At 40.6% G+C, this 20,905-nt stretch overlaps 1 protein-coding gene across 2 annotated transcripts; it reads right to left on the reverse strand.

Moving 5' to 3' along the window:
* Window positions 1–2,534: 2,534 nt before the first annotated feature.
* Window positions 2,535–16,527, reverse strand: LOC117297974 (chloride channel CLIC-like protein 1). Of its 2 annotated transcripts, XM_033781173.1 has the most exons (9): window positions 16,389–16,527; window positions 13,760–14,030; window positions 11,191–11,301; window positions 8,732–8,911; window positions 8,000–8,221; window positions 6,430–6,570; window positions 5,728–5,922; window positions 4,881–5,180; window positions 2,535–4,641 (listed from the first exon to the last, which is right to left on the reverse strand). In XM_033781173.1, the coding sequence occupies exons 2-9, from the start codon at window positions 14,003–14,005 to the stop codon at window positions 3,724–3,726; spliced, it is 2,313 nt and encodes a 770-aa protein (XP_033637064.1). In that variant the 5' UTR covers window positions 14,006–14,030; window positions 16,389–16,527; the 3' UTR covers window positions 2,535–3,723. The 2 variants fall into 2 exon arrangements, with proteins under 2 accessions (XP_033637064.1, XP_033637065.1); XM_033781174.1 differs by lacking the exon at window positions 11,191–11,301.
* Between the last annotated feature and the right edge of the window lie 4,378 nt (window positions 16,528–20,905).

Raw genomic sequence — 20,905 nt, forward strand, 5'->3', positions numbered from 1 at the left:
CCCCGATCCAAAGAAAAGCATAATCGGTATACCAGTGCTGTCCTCAGCTCGTATGGGTTTTGAAGAGTTGAGGATGGTCAGGGTCCAATGCAAACCTTAAATTGCCTCAGTGTTATCTAGAGGGGTGTCTGGGTGTCTGTCAGACACCCCATTTTTCAACCTTAAGTAATTTCATCAACACTCGAGGCCCTTTCTCAATCTATCAAAAAAGAAAATCAAAAGTTGGACTGTGGTTAAACTCATGCCCCGATCCAAAGAAAAGCATAATCTGGATAATACCAGTGCTGTCCTCAGTTCGTATGGGTTTTGAAGAGTTGATGATGGTCAGGGTCCAATGCAAACCTTAAATTTCCTAAGTGTTATCTAGAGGGGTGTGTGGGTGTCTGTCAGACACCCCATTTTTCAACCTTAGACAACCTACTTTAGAAAAAAATGTCAATGATAAAAGTAGCATTCTATCTTAAACAATTAGGTCATCACTCCCTTAAAGGCAATGGACACTTTTACTCAAAACCATTGTTAGCATAAAAACGAGCTTGGTATTAATGAGCTATGGGGAGCTTTTGATAGTATAAGCATTGTGAGAAACAGCTTCCTCTGAAGTAATGTAGTTTTTGAGAAAGAGGCACTTTCTCACTCAAAAATTAAAAGCTTCTTGAAAAGCCTTTTGAAAGCACACTGTCAATATTCTCTTGAGTCAAAATTTGCATGATTTGTTATTTTATGCATGTTGGGATACACCAAGTGAGAATTCTGGTTTTTGACAATCACCAAAGGTGGCCAATGCCTTTAAACAATAACTTCATAATTCTGATGAATTGCTGATCATCTTCAGTAAAAATGATGAGGAATTCATATTTGTTGAGAGAAAATGCGATACATGTACACCATGGGGGCCGATTTCACAAAGAACTAAGATAATGATAATAATAAAATATCGAAGTCTAAAAGTGTACACATCACTATGGTGATACTGACAATTTGTCTTATGATGGATTTCATTTCTTTGAGAAATTGAGCCCACTGACCTGACATTATGGCATAAACAGAGCTGTGGGGACTTTTGCATAATGGAGCTAAGGATTCCAACAACCTTTTCCTGCATTAAACTGTGTTCTCGTGAGTGGATTCTTACAGAAAAGGGAAAAACATTGAACAGCAGTAGCAAGTCCCCACAATCCTTTGAGCAAAAGTATGGTTGTTTTAACGGTTAACCTTTTATAGGAAGAAAATAATATAAAAAAAAATAACAATAATTTAACTTAATATAACAAAAATCTGGATTATAAATTTTGTACATTTAATATTTTGAATTACCATTGAAGACTCTGATGCGTCATAACTTAAGCAATAGTTTTTTGTACAAAATTTACAGCTTCCAAGCCTAAAACAAAGAGCAGAGTAGATAACTTACAATCTACAAGTTTTCTATCTACAAACTTTACCTTAAATATAATCTGTACAAAATCTAGTTGCTCAAGCACTTCAAACTCTGCTTGTTTTCTTTTTTTTCCCCAGTGATAAATAACTTAAAACTATGGATGGAAGAATAAAATTTGTTTCTCTTCAGAAAAATTTGAATCTGTAATATACTTGGCTTGAATATCAAGATTCATTTTCACAAAAAATCTCGTCAAAAAAACGATCATTGCCACCTTCAATTAAATATTTAAAGATTGAAACTTAATAACACTATTGTAATTTTATCATTATATATATGTTATCTTCTGCAAACAAAACCACTTAATGCACATTCAGCTTTGGTAGCTGTTTCAAATAAAATTAAACTTAAAATATATTTCGTTGTTTAGACATTTCCTTTTTTTAATCGGTAAAAACAGGCCTGGAATTACACAAAGGCCAGAGAGGCCATAGCCTCCGTTGCCCCTTGGTCTTGGTGCCCCAGCAAAAGTTTCCAATTGACATTCAGATTTTGCAATGGCAGTGCTGTTTCAACAGTAAAATACCAGGCCTGTATATATAAAATCAATCAGCCCAGAACTGAGTATTGAGAGAGTTGTAACAACTTGTGATTTAGAAGTAATTTTCGGTCCAAAAAGTGCAAGTGCGCAAAAAGGATGTCAGACAGGACGGCAAATTAGTTGTGCTACATTTGGACTGAAACAACGTGCAAGCACAGCAACCTCGTGATCAACAACAATTGTTATACCTCAGTAACAAACTGTGAAGTTTGATTGGTCGAGAACAAAAATGCATGTTACATGGCTCGACGGGCCGGGTAACATGAAAAGTGATGTACACCGGTGTACATCACCTTGATCGTTCGCAGCGTTGGTCGATTTCCAGCACTGTGTACGAAACAACCGCGGGTTCGATGGAATTGTTTCTTGTTCGTCTGCTTATGAAACAATGAATAGTCCGTCGTAATAATGTTTGAAGATGACAACAGAACTTCGAGAAGAGGAATAACAATTATACAAAGGTATAACAAAACAATTGTTGCTCGCTGTGACTGGGGTCCATGGGTTTTGTACACCCTCGAGGGGAAATGGCACCCTCGGCTTCGCCTCGGGTTCCATTTTCCCCCTCGAGTGTACAAAATGCCATGGACCCCGTCACAGCGTGCAACAATTGTATACTGGTCTCTCAATGTTGCACCTCTCAAAATGCACTGCTCTGACTCAGTCCTACCCCTAAATGCAATGACCAATCCAAACAGAGAACAGGAACCCCATTAAAAAATGTAACAAGTTTTCATTAGTTTGATCGATGCAATGTCAATGGTAGAACAAGATGCATATTTTAGTTGCTTCTGTACAAAAACAATTTGTTGTTAAAAGTTCACATGCAAAATCATGATTTAACTTACTGGAACAAAACACTTGTTTACCTGTATTTTGAACAGGTCCAGAGCCTGCACAATTAGAATTTAGTGTACGCCTCTGATCCGCTTTAAAATACCTTTTGAATCCTCTGAATGGTCCACAACTCACCAGGGCCCAATTTCAAGGCTCTGCTAACTGTAAAGTGACAAAATCAGCGCTTACAGATCAAGAGAAATCCATGCTAAGCCTCTTTCACAGGCTGGTAGGGGAATTTTCAATAGTCAATTTTGATAGGCAATTTTGATAGTCTAAGCAATTTCACTTTCACAGCTTAACACAGAAAACTGGCCCTGTGAGTGCAGAATTCTTTTGCAAGCAGAGCCATGAAAAATTACCCAGTTCCTGCACCATTAGTTCACATCACCCAAAATAATTTCCTGCAATGATTCTGGATAAATGTCTTAAAACTAGTCAGCACAACAAATTAATTTGGTTATAAGAAAGGCGGGCGAGGTAACCAGCCAAAATGATATGTAATGTATAAAATTGTTCTCGACTTGTTACCTACATTTTGTTGATTTTTTATTGATGGCTTACAAATTACTTATTTGAATTTTTTTCATTTGGTTTCGAATTGTATAAATGTAAAAAAAAAAAAAATCCGAAAAATACTCTGGGTCACCCTTATTCCAGACCCTAGAATTTGCTCAGATGTTACAGTTCAGGAGGTTCACAGACTCTGTGCATCACCAAGGTTTGGACACAATGTGGATTATTTCTTTCTCCTGCTGTTGACTGTTTTGCATCATTCAAGAAAATCTGAAAGCTCAAGAAGGTTTTGAGAGAATCCTGAAATCAGGATAAAAAAACTGAGCAATCAAATTCCTGTGAAGGAACATGTCCCAATAACTACAAAGCCGTAGAGACAAGCACCATATTAGTTCATTGACTCAGTCTGGCACTGTTCACGAGACAGGACCTCAAACTCATCAGAGTCTTGTCCGTCATCATTGCCAACTCGCTGACCTTCCAAGACCTCCTGGGGCTCTATAACGTCAATACTACCACTCAGAGATATCCCAAGACCTTGGAGATGAGAATCACCATCGACACTTCCTCCAGATCTTGGACTTGAGTCTCCTTCGATGACGGAAACACTAGACGGGCTATCACAGCCTTGTGGAGTTGCTAAGAAAGTTTCTGAGTCGGTTGACGAGGAAGGGGTCAGTGTCGAGGGTGCCTTTAGCGACTTTTCTTTATGGAAGACTTTTGCTTCTACTTCCTTACCTGAAGCTCCTTCTGCAGTAATTCTTTCCTCCTTCACCACATCACCTCCAGCTCCATCTCCTGAATTTCTGGCATGATGAGCTCCACTTGCCACTGTTTGACCTGAAGATCCACTTGCCTCTATTTGACCTGAAGCTTCAACTCTTGCTTGTTGAGAATCCATTCTCCCAATAGTGATTGGCTTCTTGGATGGTTTCGCCATAGTTCCATCAATGGAATCAACTTCAGAGATGGGGGATTCAACTGGGTTTCCCTGAACAACAGTGGTCCTCCGCCCTGATTTAGTGGCAGGTGCCGATTTAGCGAGTCTTTGCGAAGAAGCTCGTTCTTGGGTGACAGGATTTCGATGATGCCGTAGTTGACTTTCTGCTTCGTCTGAAGAGCCGTTGGAGACATCACCCTGATAATGCACATTCTCAACCCTTCCTAATGCAACCGACTTCTGCTGTTGACGGTGCTGAAGATCAGGTTCGCTGTTGGACTTGTTTCTCCGTCGTCCTTTAGATTGAGGTCTCAAGCCAGCGGCAGGTTCCTCAAAATATTCCCTCTGTGCTTGCAGACGAGGCATCTGTCAATGAAATGGAAACGTTTCAATCATTTGATTGTCTCTCAGATTCAAATGTTGGTACTGATTTCTAACCAACGGGGGCATTTCAGACAATATAATTCCACATGATGCTTAATACCATTACATCCTCATAACAAAGCTTTCGGATAGAATGTTTACAATTTGTTTTTCAGGGTCATTACCAAAGTATGACCATATCTTTAAGACACTTCTAATAAATGAAAGGTTATGTACCCTACCTCTAATGCTTGAACTCTTTGCAATCTCTGGTTGATGGCCTTCTCATCCTCCAGCCGACCCTCCAGCATCTGTATGCGGTCTACTAGGTGCAGTCTAGGGTCTTCTCTCCTCCGACCCCGACTGGGACAATAATAAAGTATAACGATGACGAGGACGACAGAGAGGTAAGGAAAGAGAATGGCGGGTATCCAGGCCGCATAAGGGAGGTCCTTCAAGAGCTCTCTGTGGAACTCTCCTATGGCTCTCCCCATGTGCTGCAAGGGCTCTAGAATCATGATGGCTACTGTGTGAGACAAAGCCTGCAGGTGGAGAAAAATTGTTAATAGTATCTTCACTCTAGCTACCGGGCAATTGCGGTGGTCTGGCTGGTACGAAACTGGTCTAGAATTGCAAAGGTTGTGGGTTCGAGTCCCACCCAAAATGGATATTCTTCATCCCCGATGCAAATTGTCCGTATCTTATTGCCTGGGTATGTACTTTTGGGTATTTTACATTTAGGTGCCATATAAATGCACTGAATATTATTATTATTATTATACATTAGGGTAATCCAGCAGTTCCTCACTTTATTTGGGCTACTGTTTTTTGTTGTTATGGGGGACTTTTTGGATGCTAGGTGGCAGCAGACTTGGTTATGTGCATATGCTCAGAACTACGTTAACATTGTTTCATATTTGGTTTAAAGTTGGTTATGGTTATGGTTGGCCCTGTAATCGATATTTATTTAGTATTTATGTCAACTTTAAAAAAAGTCATAATTATCTCGCAAATTTAGAAGCTTTCTATTGTTTTTAGAGAGGTTCGAACCCTTTCGTTCCGTGGTCCTTTCTTTACAATTTGACCTACCCGCATAGGAGACACTTCGTAAACGGGATCCACCAGGTACTTCTCATGGTAGATGTGACATGGGTCGTCCTGAAATGTCATTTGCTTTCGAAACACTTCTTTAATAGAGTCCCACCAGGACATATTGTAAGGAGTGCAATTGCTGGGAATGCCTTGAACTTTCTGCGCCTCTGCCAACCTTTTGGATAACTCTTTCTGCAAGTAGTAAAGGAGAGAAAAGTCAATGCACAAAGTCAAGAGCAAGACATGTTTATTTCAAGGGTTAACTTTGCTTATGTGCACAGCCACAATAGATCTTATCAAATAACCCCTTTTTTCGCGCCTTGAACATCTGCTTAGATTGATATGGCGCATTACAAATACCTATCATTATTATTTTTAATATTTTTGCCGTGAAAATGGCCATATTGTCATGATTTTAGGGCAGCACCAATGAAGCACACAGCAGCTTGACTCGAACCCACACTCTAACGATCAGATACACCAGGGCTTGAGTCCGGTGTTCTTATCAATGTAGATACACGTACTTCAGTATAGGTCATAATTGGTTCAAAAAAAATAATTGACATGTGAGTTGAACATTTGAGAGCTTTCAGATACAGATTCAAAATGTTAGCGTGGTGCACATTTCCAAACAGTCATGCAAACATTTGCCAGAGTGGAATTCACCCACTGGTACAGACAGGATTGTTTTGTTCTTACCTTGTAAAGATAAAGCCAGTTCCAACCTACGCTGATGACAAATAACACAATGAAGACAACACAAAGCTGTTGCCACCATGTCGCCCGTGTTTTGCTCTCAAACACAACTACTATAATGCTGAGGGAGACCATCAATGAGTACTGGAACAAAAAAGAAAAAGACAAACATACAGTATACAGTAAGTTACACCTAAAGTTTGTATTTAAAAAAGGAAAAAAACATAGGGGCCTATCAATCAATCAATCAATCAATCAAACGAATTTGTAAAGCGCCTAAATCAAAAGTTTGCTCAAAGGCGCTGAGGCACAGAAGAAATAAAAACAGTAACAGTGGCGATATATTACACCAACAGATTTTATGTCAAGCAAGGTGATCTTTACTGAGTATTGGAATAAAAAAAAGACAAACATACAGTAACAGCAACGGTATGTTGTTACACCATACATTTTTATGTTGTTACATTATAATTTTGTATCCAAATGATGACCATTTGACTTAATTCTCATCCCATGCTTGGTTCTTTCACTTCTATTGTGAATAGACACCATACCAAATATTGTGTTCATAAACTTTTAAGTAATAAATAGTTAATGGCATGATGACGTTAAACCCAAGCATAGGCTTTCTCGAAGGCTAAATGACAACACAACAAAATAGGTAACTAAGTTTTTATATGAAGCAATAATCACAAGGGAATCTGACCCATTAAATAATAATCAATTGTAGGGTGACCAAAGTAAAATTGCCTAGAGAGGGATTGGAACCTGTGACCTTCACGTTTACTTGCCAGTGATCCATCAATTGAGGTATCTAGACCTATGTTGGCATCTCCTTATTCTGACATGATCTTTCTTCCGGTGGCAACATTAAAGGAACACGTTGCCTTGGATCGGTCGAGTTGGTCTTTGAGAAGGGTTTGTAACCGTTTGTTATAAAATGCATATGGTTAGAAAGATGATTTAAAAGTAGAATACAATGATCCACACAAATTTGCCTCGAAATTGCGTGGTTTTCCTGTTACTTTGCCAACTAACCTGGTCGGCCATTTATGGGAGTCCAAACTCCCATTAAATGGCCGACCAGGTTAGTCAACGGGGTAAAAGGAAAACCATGCAATTTTGAGTGATACTTTCGAGTGATACTTGTGTGGAACATTATATATAACAAACGGTTACAAACGCTTTTCAAAGACCAACTCGACCGATCCAAGGCAACGTGTTTCTTTAAAGAAGTCATACACCAGTATACTGACACATCTCACAGGGTCACACTAGTGGCATCACTCAGCCATTTTGTGGACATGCCATGTTAGTTCACAATGTAAAAGGCAAACCGTGCAATTTTGAGGCACATTTGTGTGGGTCACCGATTCTACTTTTAAAACGTCTTTATATATGCAATTTATAACTAACAATTACATTACGTTTCACAGACCAACTCGCGCGATCCAAGGCAATGTGTCCCTTTAACATCCCACAAAAAAAACCACAGGTAAACTACTAGGGTGAGATTTGAACCCACCACCCCTGCCGTTCTAGGAAAGATGCATTTGAACCACTGAAGACTTACAAATTTAATATCATTCCACTCCATTCCTGTCAGTCTCTCCAGCCAGGAGCTCTCGATAATGTTGTCATGATGAACACCGACCAGCATGTCCGTCATGAGATCATGGGCATCTACTAGCTTTAGTTTACCCTTCTGCTGGACGAACTGTCGTAGTTTATTCCAGCGGTAAGGGTTCAGTTCAACCTTGACCTCAGCTGCTAATGGGATGCCATCTTGCTCTGTCTGGAGTTTAAAGTGAAAAACAAGATGAATCCAGGGCTGTCATTTATAGAGCTGCTGAGAGGGTTTCGGTACTTTTTGTAAGACACAAAAACACAATGCCAAAAGATTTAGGCCTACATTAAACTTACACAGTTTGAAGATGATGATGGTAGAAAGCTTCCCTTAAAAAATTACTTGCCGAGGTGCTGACGGTTTAGAGAAATTAGTATCACAATGTCACAAACATAACTTTCGTCTCTGGAGACGAAGATTATTTTAGCATACATAACGTATATGACCAGTACAGCTCCCATTGGTTTTGTACACGTTTTCCAACTGGGGACCTTTGCCGAACAGGGGAACCCTATTTTCCTCTTTTGTTATAGGTCCCCGGTTTGAATGCATATACATGTACACCAACACACACACAGACGGAAGGACAAGGCAAACCCTACGCCCCTTCGACTTGCTTCGCCGACGGGGCATAAAAGATCAGCGGAGTGAAAACAAATTCCATCGATTTTGAAATACCTCCGTGATGAGCATTTTGATGAAACTCCTGGCAAATCGACGGAAGAACATTTGTTCCCCTCCACAGGGTGACACAACAGTGCCCTCCGGCTGCGAAGCAAGCTGGGGTTTGCATCCTACTTTACAATCTGAGAGATCAGCATCGCAGGCTTCTAGCTTCTTCTGGCAGCTGCCAACCTCCTATAATTAGAAAGAAAAACAAATTATTTATGTTTCCAACCATAAATCTATCAAAATCAAACAGATCTTTAATTGTGATTTTATTTATTCACATTTGGATGTCAAGCCCAGTTGATGAATTTTCTTTAGACTCATGGCTGAAATGATGATTTCAGAGTCCTATGGTTTGGTAACAGATTTTCCCACTTTCAACCATTGACCTTATTACATCATCCTTATTACATCATCCTCATGATGAAGAGGGTACCCCCTCTCCCAAAATGTTCCCATACTTTTACAAACTATTTTCCTCTTGCACAGAAGTACCAGCCTAAAATTCCAAGATTCCAAGAACACAATAAGACACAATAGGAGAGGGGGATAAACCATGCCACATGTCTAGCACCATGTGTCCTCATCTATAATATAATGACGCTTAAATCGCATGGGCGCCGCCACTGTTTTCACCTCAAGTGGTTCCTGCACCCTGCTAAAATGATGCGTCCTGGGGTCAATTTCGGGGTACCCGCGGGTTGGGGTATGTGTTGTTTGTGACGTCACAGTCAAAGTGCGAGCGTGTAGTAATGGGGTTGATGGTAAGTTACCCTTGAGTTGCCAGGGGGTCTGCGTTGTTTCCTTCAGGCGCCCTTTGTGATGTCACGCAGTAACAGCACGAGCGTACAGTAGCGAACTGTGCACGGGATCACAATGGGGACACGGCAGACAGAGGTGGGGATAATCAGAGCACGTTGTGGGACAGGGAGATAGGGGAGGAGCATGCAGTGTGGTACATCTGTGGGAAGGGGCGGGGGACAGGACAAAATGAGGGAACAAATTAAAAGGGCTGGGAAAATAATAAAATGAACAGGGAAAAATACACGAAACAGAGAACCATGAGTTATGGGCAAACAGTGAAGAACAACAATCCACGCACGGGATCACGGGAAGGACGCACGAGTTAGATCTGGGACGGGGCCAGGAGGAAAAAATGAAAAGAGACTATGATGATACGGGATATGGGACAGGAAAATATATAACTGAACGGGGGAAAATCAAACCATGTAACGGGGAAAGAACCACTATAAGCGGGACCCGCGCAAAACAGGGAAACATTAGAACAGGTATAATTGCGACTGGGAAAGAACCACTATAGCGGGACCCATGTGAAACTAGAAAACACATTAGTTATGGGCCAAACAGTGGCAAACAAAGAACAATGCCAATGCACGGGATCGCGGGACGGGGAGGCACGGAGGGGCTGGTTAGATATTGGACGGGAGATGGACTTGGGCACACGGTGGGACAGGGAGTGGGGGAATGCACGAAACTAGAAAAGTGAAGTGAAAAAAATTAACGGGGCTGGTAGTATTATGAGGTCAGGAAAAAAGGGAAAAAAACTTGAAAACTATACAGGACAGGAAAATAATTAACTGAACAGGAATAAAGTTAACGAAATTGGGTATAAACGGCGGTACCCGCTCAAAACTGCAAAATATGGATGGGATCGCCAAATAATGCCGAAACGGAAAAAGACGGACGATTCGTCTTAACTTAGGATTGGTGGTTTGCCACAGTGATTTGTATTGTGACCCTGCCCCCGCTAAAAATGGTAAACGCCATTTTTTGAGTCAATGTCACCATGTGTAATACAGTGTAGTGTGCATTTACGGCCACATGGCATTTACATGCTTACTTAGCCTATATATTACTTATATTTTGTTACGTGAATTTTGCCTCCCAAAATAGACCGATCCATTAAGCTTCGCCCCATTGCGTATTGACCAATCACATCGTAAGGAAGGTCCGACAAATCAGGTCTGACATGTGTGCAGCAGAGTTGTGCAGAAAGGCATTGGAGAGGCTCATATGTTCTTGCTCACACATGTGTCGTGGGCGGAGCCTAATGGATCGGCCCATTGGCAAGCATGGCAGACAGTGCAAAGGGGCAAGACTTGAATGTAAAGGGAACACTTTGTCACATTGCCCTTTGACACCTTGTCCTTGCCTTTTTCACATAATTGTTTTTTTTTTTTTTGGGGGGGGGGGGGGGTGAATAGAGATGACCAATACAAAGGAGGTTGCCTAAGACTTACGCTCAAAGAAACTACATGTATTGACAGATATGGGTATAACCAGTGAAACTATTTCACAGAAAAACATTATTCTAGTATGAACTTCATGATCAGCAAGCTTTCAGACTAAAGTTAAACAATGATGATTGTTTCCCCCAACCTTCCTGTCAAAGGTCACATCATCTACCACTATCATGCATATTTGAAAAGCAAGTGTGTAAAGCTTACATTATAAGCCTTGTGCCTATCGTACATGGCATCGAGTAAAGACTTCTCGTGGAAATTCACCAGATTGTGGCGACATTGGACAAGGTCCATCCGACATTCCTCCAATAAAGTCTGCAAGTCAAAGTGGAAGAAGGTAGAAGAATAAATCCTGTTACTTTGAGATGGGATGAAAGCTGTAAGTGGAAAGTCCTTTTGTCTACACCCTCATGAGCCATTTTGAGATATGGTGAACACTTTCATATGACACTATAGACCAATCCAGGCGCGCAAGTGCTGGGCGACGCCATGCGCTGCGCGCCATTGCTGGGGTGTCATTGTGCCTAGTTTTGTGCACAAAGACATGAGAAAATCGTTTTCCTTTTCACTTTTTATGGGAATTGAATGTCTTCCTCGATAATCTATGAAATTTCCTTGATATGGCTGCTTGATCAAACAACGTAATACAATCTTGATAAATTTTTAAAATTAGGCAGTTCAAAAGTAAAATACTGAAATTCTGACAAAATACCTTGCCGATGTACCACATTTTAGCGGTATGCAGTGAAGTGCACATTTTAGGCGACACGGCGTTAATACACGTAATTGCCCACCAACATGGTGAGCGTGGTATCAGTCGCTGCGTGTGACGCGCGTGCACGGGGTCAATAGAGCACTCACCATCATTTTATCCAGTGAGTTAGGATTCTAATCCTACATGTACATGTCTGCATTAGATTACAGTACATGTACATGTATTTCTGGTAATGAAACCAAAGATGCCTCAGAAGTTAACTTCTAATCATTGTAGCTCGCAAGGCTGAGGAAACTTCAAAACAAGGGCGTTTGCTATGTGAACAGGGATTATAACCCCTATTCTTTCATGATAGGCCTATGTGTTCTGGGCTCTTTTGCTCGCACTACCAATCCTTAGTAGGTACGTAATCTACAGCTATATTGCAAAGCCAGTCTGATTCACAAGGCAAGTTCTTATAATTTTGAGAATATATCTTTTGGATGGGGTATTTTGAAAAAATGTGAAGGGGGGGGGGGGGCCTACTAACTTCACCACATTTACAACCAGCTCCCAACTCCCTCTATAGTTGTCTCTGATAAGGCGCCTTGTCAAAACGTCCCGGGCGTTCCTCCGCTGACAGTCTGCGGACTGGACAGCAAATACCGCCGTTGCTAAGGACCTCGGACAGTCCGCGGAAGAACGGCCATGTGCGTTGAAGCGCGGCGAAGTTAATGAGCTATCCTTGCCGGGCGCTATTGTTAGTATAACAATAAGTTCATGAATAATCAAGTTGTATTTTCAGGTCACGAATATCAGTGGCTTGGACGCGGACCGGCCGTGCTCTTCCAGAACAATACATTTTCTACTCACGAATACCATCCTCCTGGAAGCGGACAGGCCGCACCGACAAGACAATTACACCATCCAGTGCATGTGATAATCAGGGAACGATTTCGCCTGTATCACATCGCAATTTGTGATACAATGATTTGCTATGCAATTGTAAAAAGTGCATCGCAAATGTTGCGATCCAATTTGCGAAGCATAATTTGCAACATTTATGCTTGAAACAAAAATATCGATTTTTAACTTGAAACCATTCACATTATTAATCAATAATTTCCCGCAAGAAAAACGATGCTAAATTAATAAGAAATCACCCCCGCCGCGACTACTAAACGTTTTCTTCCATGATGTTGAATACAATATGCTGCTCTGGCAGTAGGGCAAAATCGACCAATGAAAACATTCGTTACGCGCTTTATGGAAATTCAACAGCCAATAGAAACACCGGTCTCTGAAACTGTGGCTTCCTCCCCCTCACACATTGGACAAACCAGACTATCTGGTTGTTTTGACATGGAGACACACTCGCACAGGTGTGTATATTTGTTCATTGGTGACGGTGACTTGGGATTTAATAAATAAGAAACTAATGTTTTCCGCTTGGAAAGTAAGAACGAACAGTTAAAATTGTCCCCTGGATACTCTGACCCACTTGGAACGGAGTTTGCACGTAGCCTGGAACTTTTGTCAGTCGAAGCCGGGAATAAAGACAACCATTTTTAAAATTCATGTCTTGGTTATGTAGGCCCAACCAAGTCTTAAAAGTCACACATTGGAGGAAATGGATTTTAGTTACACATCCACCCTTACTTTGCTTTTTAATCTGCAAAGGTAAAACCATTGTTGACCACCTACGTTCCTCCGCGGTTCCACCGGTCAGCTCATAAGCTGGACCTTACAATGGCCGACCGGTAGCTCCGCGGAGTCCCCGGAATATTCATGTTTATTGACATGTAAATGAGCCGTCGTGGCCGTGGACATGCCCGGTTGCTACGGGTTCTTTTGTTACAAAAATCCGCGGACTCACGCAGAATGCACGCGGAATGGAACGGCTTGGACGTTTTGACAAGGCGCCTAACTATAAAGAGAGAAAACCAGCTGTGATGAGTTGCCAGTCTGATGAAGCCACTAGTGTAGTGGTGAAACGGCGCTGAATTTTTTTTCAGTTTGTTCTCCATTTTTCATCCATAAAGTGGAATTGGTAAAAACTAACATCTTTACTGAAATTACCATATCGATCACATCTTTCCTCTCCTTTTTGTTCCTCATCGTCCTGGTAACAGGGTCATAGTTGAACAGGTCGCTCTGATCAATGAACTCATCTTCCATTAGGTCGGCCCTGTCTTCTTTCAGAAGAGAAGGATTATCAGGGTCTCCGCCGTCCTCGCTCTCCAACCCGTAGGGAGTGCCTTCATCTGCAAGGACTGATGAGGTTGCCACGCCAACCAGGAGTAAAACGCCAAGGGATTTCAGCATGATGAACTTCCCCAAGAGCAAGAAACTATATTAGTAGATAAATAGAACAAACAAGTCATACATTATATATCTTATTATAGTGTTATCTACAACGGGCGTATCAAACCGTTTTCTTTATCATTCCGTATGCTAAATTGAATGTTACCCAAAATTTATGGTTATGGATGGGTGTAGTACGTGGTGCACCAGGCCTTGAACTAACGCATGACAACCATAGCAGTTGTCCTAGTGCCCTGTGCTTTTGCAGTGGTGCCCACCTCAAGGTTCCAATACAAACTCATATTTTACCCATAGAAGTGCCCCTTACCAGTGGAAAATTGTTATGCCCCCTTCAAAAGGTGAAGTTAAAGACCTGGGCCCAATTTCATGGCTCTGCTTACCGCCGAATTCTGCGCTTACGATCACGACTCCCCGCTTACTTGCAAGCGCCAAATTTCTGCGCTAGCCTTGTAAGCGTAGAATGCCTAATAAAGTGGAGTACACACGCGCAGAAGCCAAAATTCGCCGTTAGCCCGTGAAATACGCTTGCCGTAAGCACAGAATTCTCTGCTTCTGTAAGTGCCGATTCTGTGCTTACAGTAAGCAGAGCCAAGACATTGGGCTCAGATGTACACAATGTCATGAGTAAGACTGACCAAAATGTCCATGAACCGTGGATGGCAGTTCATGTTTTTGAATGTCGCACTTGCAAGATCTTACATCATCAGGGTAAACCAAGGTAAAATACTGATAGGAGCTTTTGTTGAAGTCCGCTAACCAGTTATTCCTGCTTGCAGACTCACTGCCTGCATGTGCTTGTCTGTGCACAGACTGTATATATTGCGTAAGGTGTGTGGATGAAATTGTGTACATCAGGCCATTAACTCCACCTTTTGAAGGGGGCACAGCAATTTTCCACTGGTAAGAGGCACTTCTATGGGGATGTGAGTTTGTATTCAAACTGTGCAGAGTACACCACAGCAAAAACACAGTGCACCACCTGGAACTAAGAGGTTCGTTCTGCTATCATCTTCAAGATATCGTGGAGACGACGACAGCGGAACGAACCTCAAAGCTCGTTGGAGTATCTGTTTCTGTATGGGTCTCTGTACAAACACCTGGTGAGGTTGTCGTCGTATGTCGGGTAGGGGTCTAAACGCAGCTTGACAAACCATTAGTTGTTGTAATGCGCTTTTTCTGTGGCTTGGTGGATGTTTATAGAGTCTAGCGCAGCCTTAAATGACTTAAGGTCAGGTGCTGTACAGATGTCTTGGGGAAGTAGGTTCCACTCCGGCAAGGTCTTGGGGTATAACGAGAACCGGTAACAGTCTTTGTGGGCACGGATTTGTTTATACTGGTTACCAGATGATCTTGTGGTTGTACCGGTGCGTGAGTTGAGCTATTCCTTTATACTGTTTAGGTGTTAAACCAATATGTTTCTTTGTAGACGGATGTTAAACGAGATTTAGTCCTTCTGTCCCGGAGTGATTCCCAGTTGAGGTTTCCTAGGATTGCAGGTCGGTCGGTCTCAGGTAAGTTTTTTGTTAAATGATGTTTTAAATTATCTAAATTCAATCATTTTAACCAATGAAGGTCAATCTGTAATCAAATCTGATCTTTGAAAGTGGTAAACATTAATTGTAAAAATTGTGCCAAAAATGCATTAAATGTGATTATTTAAATGTACACTGATCTGTAACCCTCCAGTCTGCAAGGCAACCATCAGGAGGATGGAGGGTAATGGTTATGGAACTCTAACGAACGTTGTGTCCATTTTAACGAGGTGAAAGCGAGTACCACCACCAGCCATCTCTGGCCACCATTCCTGGATGGACATCAACATTCAGAAATAGTGTGAGAAATGATTCATGCATGAATCTATTGCGATGATCGTAACCCTACTCCAACAACTACATGAGGTTCCTTCCGCTATATCGTCTCCACGAACCTTACCTTGTACAGTCATAGTTCTAGGAGAAGAGGGTTACGATCAGCGCTTAGCATGAATCTTTTCACAGATTCAATGACAATTGTTTTGGAGTGAAAAATTATCCACACCATCATTCATATACATTTCGAAGGGAAGCCTTTCTCAAAATAACTAACTCATCATTCAACGACTGCACTCAGCAGTGCTTCTCATCATGGAGGTATTCCTCCATGTTCTCACAAAGTTAATAGAACTTTGAAGTAAGTTTTCATGCAGTCATGGTCATATTTTACATAACTATGTCCGTCTGGTCTTCTCTTGGTTAAGATACTTCAGTACTATAATGATATATCATTCATTATTTTATACAATAAAAACTGAATGGAAAAGTGACGACTGATTTCAGCATTTTGTCCGCGGTTACCTCTTTAAAAAAAAAATGTATTTAAATATACATGTAGCACGATAACTTACAAAGGCCACAAAACACACTGTGCAGAGACACAAAACAGTCAAAGTCGTCTATTTATTGTGAGTCACTAGCTAGCTGAGGGAGAGTTGACGACATAAAACGGCTTCATCATCTCGAAATCTGAGAACGAAATTGTTGTTGTTTTTTCTGTGTCTGTAGATTGGGCTGCAGCTCTGTTAAATTGACGTATGTTTCACAAACGGTGAGTCTGGGTACCAGATTGTTATTGTTTTCTCTTCCGCAGTAAACTTTACACAAGCAGTTTATTGGATTATGTGGACAACATTTCCAGAAAAACGATTTGATTTTTACAAAATATGAACAAATAAACTTGAAGATTTTTACCCATGTACCTAGGTACATGCAAGTAACATTATTTATTACACAATTTTTATAAATATTTGGATTTTTATTTAAGATTGTATATTACGGCTTGGTAAGATACTAAAAAAAGAACTACTACATCCAACGGCTGATATGTTCAACCGAATAGAGAATGTTTTTTGTTTTGTTGACAGTCGTCGGCTAGTGTTCAGACTGCCCTTTTGCCTTTTGGTAGAACACAATTTCAACGTCAATGAGTAATATTGACGCCAACCTTCGCATGTTCAAATCGTTCTTTTTTGTTTGGGATAAAAAAAAGGGGGAAAACAAGTACTACAATGAATCATAAAACAGCCGTAGGAGTCAGGCGCGGCCTCCTTTTTATGACGCACAATCCCCGCCCTCTCTCAATATTATACAAGTTTTAGAAAGGTTTTCTTGTTGCGTGCTTTGTTTGAAGATTTGAAGGGCAATAATACCATAAAATATTGCATCGAATCTGCCCATGGATGGTTGTGTTTTTACATGACATGGGCCTTTACTCTATATAAACGGGCAGATCAGACTGACCCCGTTGGAAACTAGGATTCTGGGTCATTTGAACACACTCCGGTTCATAGCTATAATGACCTGCAAGTTGATGATGTCGCATTTGACCTGGAATCCGGGTCAATTCTGACCCGGGATTATTCAAAGTGTATCAGAGTCAAATTACTCACAGAGATTGAATGATTTTGTTTTTTTCTTCTCGGCAATTGACAGCATTAAAGATTTGTATAAATACTTTATGTGTTTCATTTACACTGCAATACAAGCTTCTGTGTGCGTATATTCACGTTCGCTGGATTTCATGAATGACTCCCATGATCGCTATAACATGGGTTTTTGAATTTCTGAAATGAATAACTGCATAAATAATTAAATACAGTTATAAAAGAAAACTAGATATACATAAATTCAAAGGCAATTCCAGGAAACTTGCAGAGTATATAGGTCTACACGGCATCGTTGCTTTATTTCAGAACAGCAAATATAAAAACAAGTTGTATACAATCCGTCCTATACCCTGGGGCAGTATATTTATATTTCATATTTGAATTTATATTTATTTCATTTCTCGGGAATAAAAGAACAATAATGCAAACTAATTAACTTAACTTAACTTAAATGCATTTATAAACACTGTTTCAAAGCGCTGTACAGTCAAGAAAAATGCAGGATTAAAAAACATGAGCAAAAATGGCAATATGTTTTTTTTTAAATATACAATAGTCAAAAAAGTAGCAAAAATTTGGCAAAAACATTGCATTACAAACAATCATATCACACGGTTTGACTCCTCACTCTCTCTCGTTCACCCTGGATAACACGTGTTTGAAATTCAACCCAATCAACAATATTTTCCTCTCGAGCAGAAAATGCGAATTTACGAAGCTAAACACGCATTTTATTTCGTGGGTGACATTTCCACTGTTTTCTTTGTAGAGTGGCCAGGCATCCTTCAGTTATATTATTACATTACCCACAGTGTAGCATTGGAGAAGCTCGGTTCAGGCAAAATGTATTTATTCAGGATTTTAGTATTTACAGGTCTATCTTTCCTGGTTAAACTGCTTCTAAAACACGCCAGGGCTTGCGTGTATATACGCTGAAAGCGAATTCCTGTTTTCATAGAAGCTCGTGGGAGGATGGATTTTTTTTAGCAACAACCCGCCTCACATTAAACAAAATTGTTTAAAGTTAGGATGCCCCACTGTAAAAAACAAAACAAAAAAAAAAACAATTAAAATCCCATTTATTTCACTGAAGTATACAGTAAAACAAAACAAAAAGAAGAAGAAGAAGATGACCCATCATTAAGTGTTTTGTCGCCCGAATAATGCGCTCATTGTTTTGTCACATGAGGACAGAATGACCCATTTTTGAAAGAAATATTTCGCAACTGGGTGAAAGAGGACAACACAGGGGGTGAAAATAATACAAACACACTTGTTGCATAAATTAATGTAATGCTTTCATATTCAGATCAACAAGGCTTAAGGCCTGGGGTCTTTTATTAAAAGAGTGAGAAATTACCCTCTTTCTCATTGACAAAAACTATATTGAGAGGGAGCCGTTTCTCACAATGTGTTATACCATCAACAGCTCTCCGTTGCTCGTTACAAGTAAGTTTTTATGCTAACAACTATTTTTAGTATTAGGTTCAGTGCCTTTGATAAGACAACAACGATACATTAACCATTTTTATTGGTTCTCGCTTTGGACATTAACACTGTTTAATTCCGCCCTCTTCCGGATCCGTTAGAGGGTGCATCAGTTCGATTTTGAAGGGGGCGGTTTGAATTGACATTCACTCTGTCGTAAAGCCCCAATGTTGTTCTCAAGGATGAAGGCGAGGGCACTCTTAAAGGGAAGGTGTTAGTTTGTTAATCACTTTTACAATTAATGGCATTAATCAGTCATTCTATAGGCTACCCCTTAGGAATATGCAACATGATGTGCGCAATAATATAATATTCATAAATACCTCAGACAGTTTCGCTATTCCTGGTGGAGAGCGCGTCACGTGGGGGTGTTTAAACGGTTGATAATGACCAGCTGGAGCTTCGTTAATAACCGGTTGTTTTCGAATACTACGCGCTAGTCTTGGTGCAAGACGTTTCTTGTACGGGCGATGCGGGCGCTGTTGGTGAGTTGGCCGCGCTGTGTGTGAAAGGAAAACGAGAACGTCTTGCATCAAGACTATACGCGCACGAACGAAACGGAAACTGTCGTCTCAGTCGTTACAATGCAATATACGGAGGTACAGAGCTCAAGCGATAAATTTTACAGAGTTTTGTACTTTATTACGCCTTTTATTTTTAACCAAAACGAATGGAAATAAAAGAGTAACGACTTGTTCTTAAACGGCCGTTTAAAACCTTGCAGGATCAACGACCCTGCCGGTTTTAAACGGCCGTTTAAGAACTCGTCGCTACCCTTTTATTCCCTTAGTTAAAAAATAATTCCATTATAAATGTTGGTTGGAAGCCTCACAGCAGCTGTCGGTGTATAAAGCGAGAAAATTGTCACTTTGAAGTAATATGTGGTTATGTAAAAAGATATCAGTTTTATGCAACACAATGGGAGACTTTTAGGACGCTTGGTGGCAGCAGACTTACCAGGTAAAATCCATTGTTCTCGGTCATGTGCGCACGCTCAGAACTACGTAAACAATGGAAATTTACCTGGTAAGTCTGCTGCCACCTATAGCGTCCCAAAGTCTCCCATTGCAATCTTCATACACAGATTATTCTTCCTGCGTGGACATTGCTCATGATAGTCGGCTATACATAAAAAATGCGACCATCTTTTGATGTGAAATTTTCCCAGGTTAGTTTTGTTGTAAATAGCTAAGAACAACTCTACTTGGCAAGTAGATACACACATGGTGTTACCGCAAACCAAATATACATCAATATCTACACAGTCCCCAAAAACAAAGTTACACTGCAAGGTTGTCCCCCACAGTTAAAAAAGGTGCTTTGTGTGGATTGCTTAAAGGAGGTGTTTCCATTGGGATAAGTTTGTAAAGGTATAGTAATATTTTCAGGATTTTTTATTGTTATTGTGAGTCTCCATACGATTAAAACAAATCAAAATCGTCACTTTGCTACATGTTGTAAACAGAGTGAAATTAAAAAAGATCAATATTTGGTGTCACATCATCTTCCTTGGAGGTCGGGTTAGGTTCACACATTAAGTTTCAATCAAGTCAGTACTAAGACGTATTTACTTCCATTCCAATAGCAAATTGACAACTGCAATAACATCACGCCCCATCTCCATGGTCAAAAAGGGCAATTCATTTCCCGCGCATTATTTCCAGTTACGAGGTAATTGTTTGTTGTTAAAACACCGTCGTACCGGAAAGAATCAAAGATGAAACTCGATTATTTATTAATAAGTCCATATAATTCCTTTTCGAAGAACTAACCCTTTGTCGTGCTAAATACAGAAGTGGGACAAACATTTACTTTTGAGGAGAGAGAGATTTAGGTGATAAATTGTTGGGATCAACGGACCCGGTTCCCCCGGAAAATTGTCTCTCCCCGCTGCGCCACCGCGGTGGCTGTGCGGTGCTAGGTCCTCGTGAGTTCACAAAATTAAACGTTTCTTGGAACTTTTGACAGCGGATTAAAGCACAATAATTTGT

Source organism: Asterias rubens, chromosome 12 (genome assembly GCF_902459465.1).
Source record: "Asterias rubens chromosome 12, eAstRub1.3, whole genome shotgun sequence".
NCBI lineage: Eukaryota > Metazoa > Echinodermata > Asteroidea > Forcipulatida > Asteriidae > Asterias > Asterias rubens.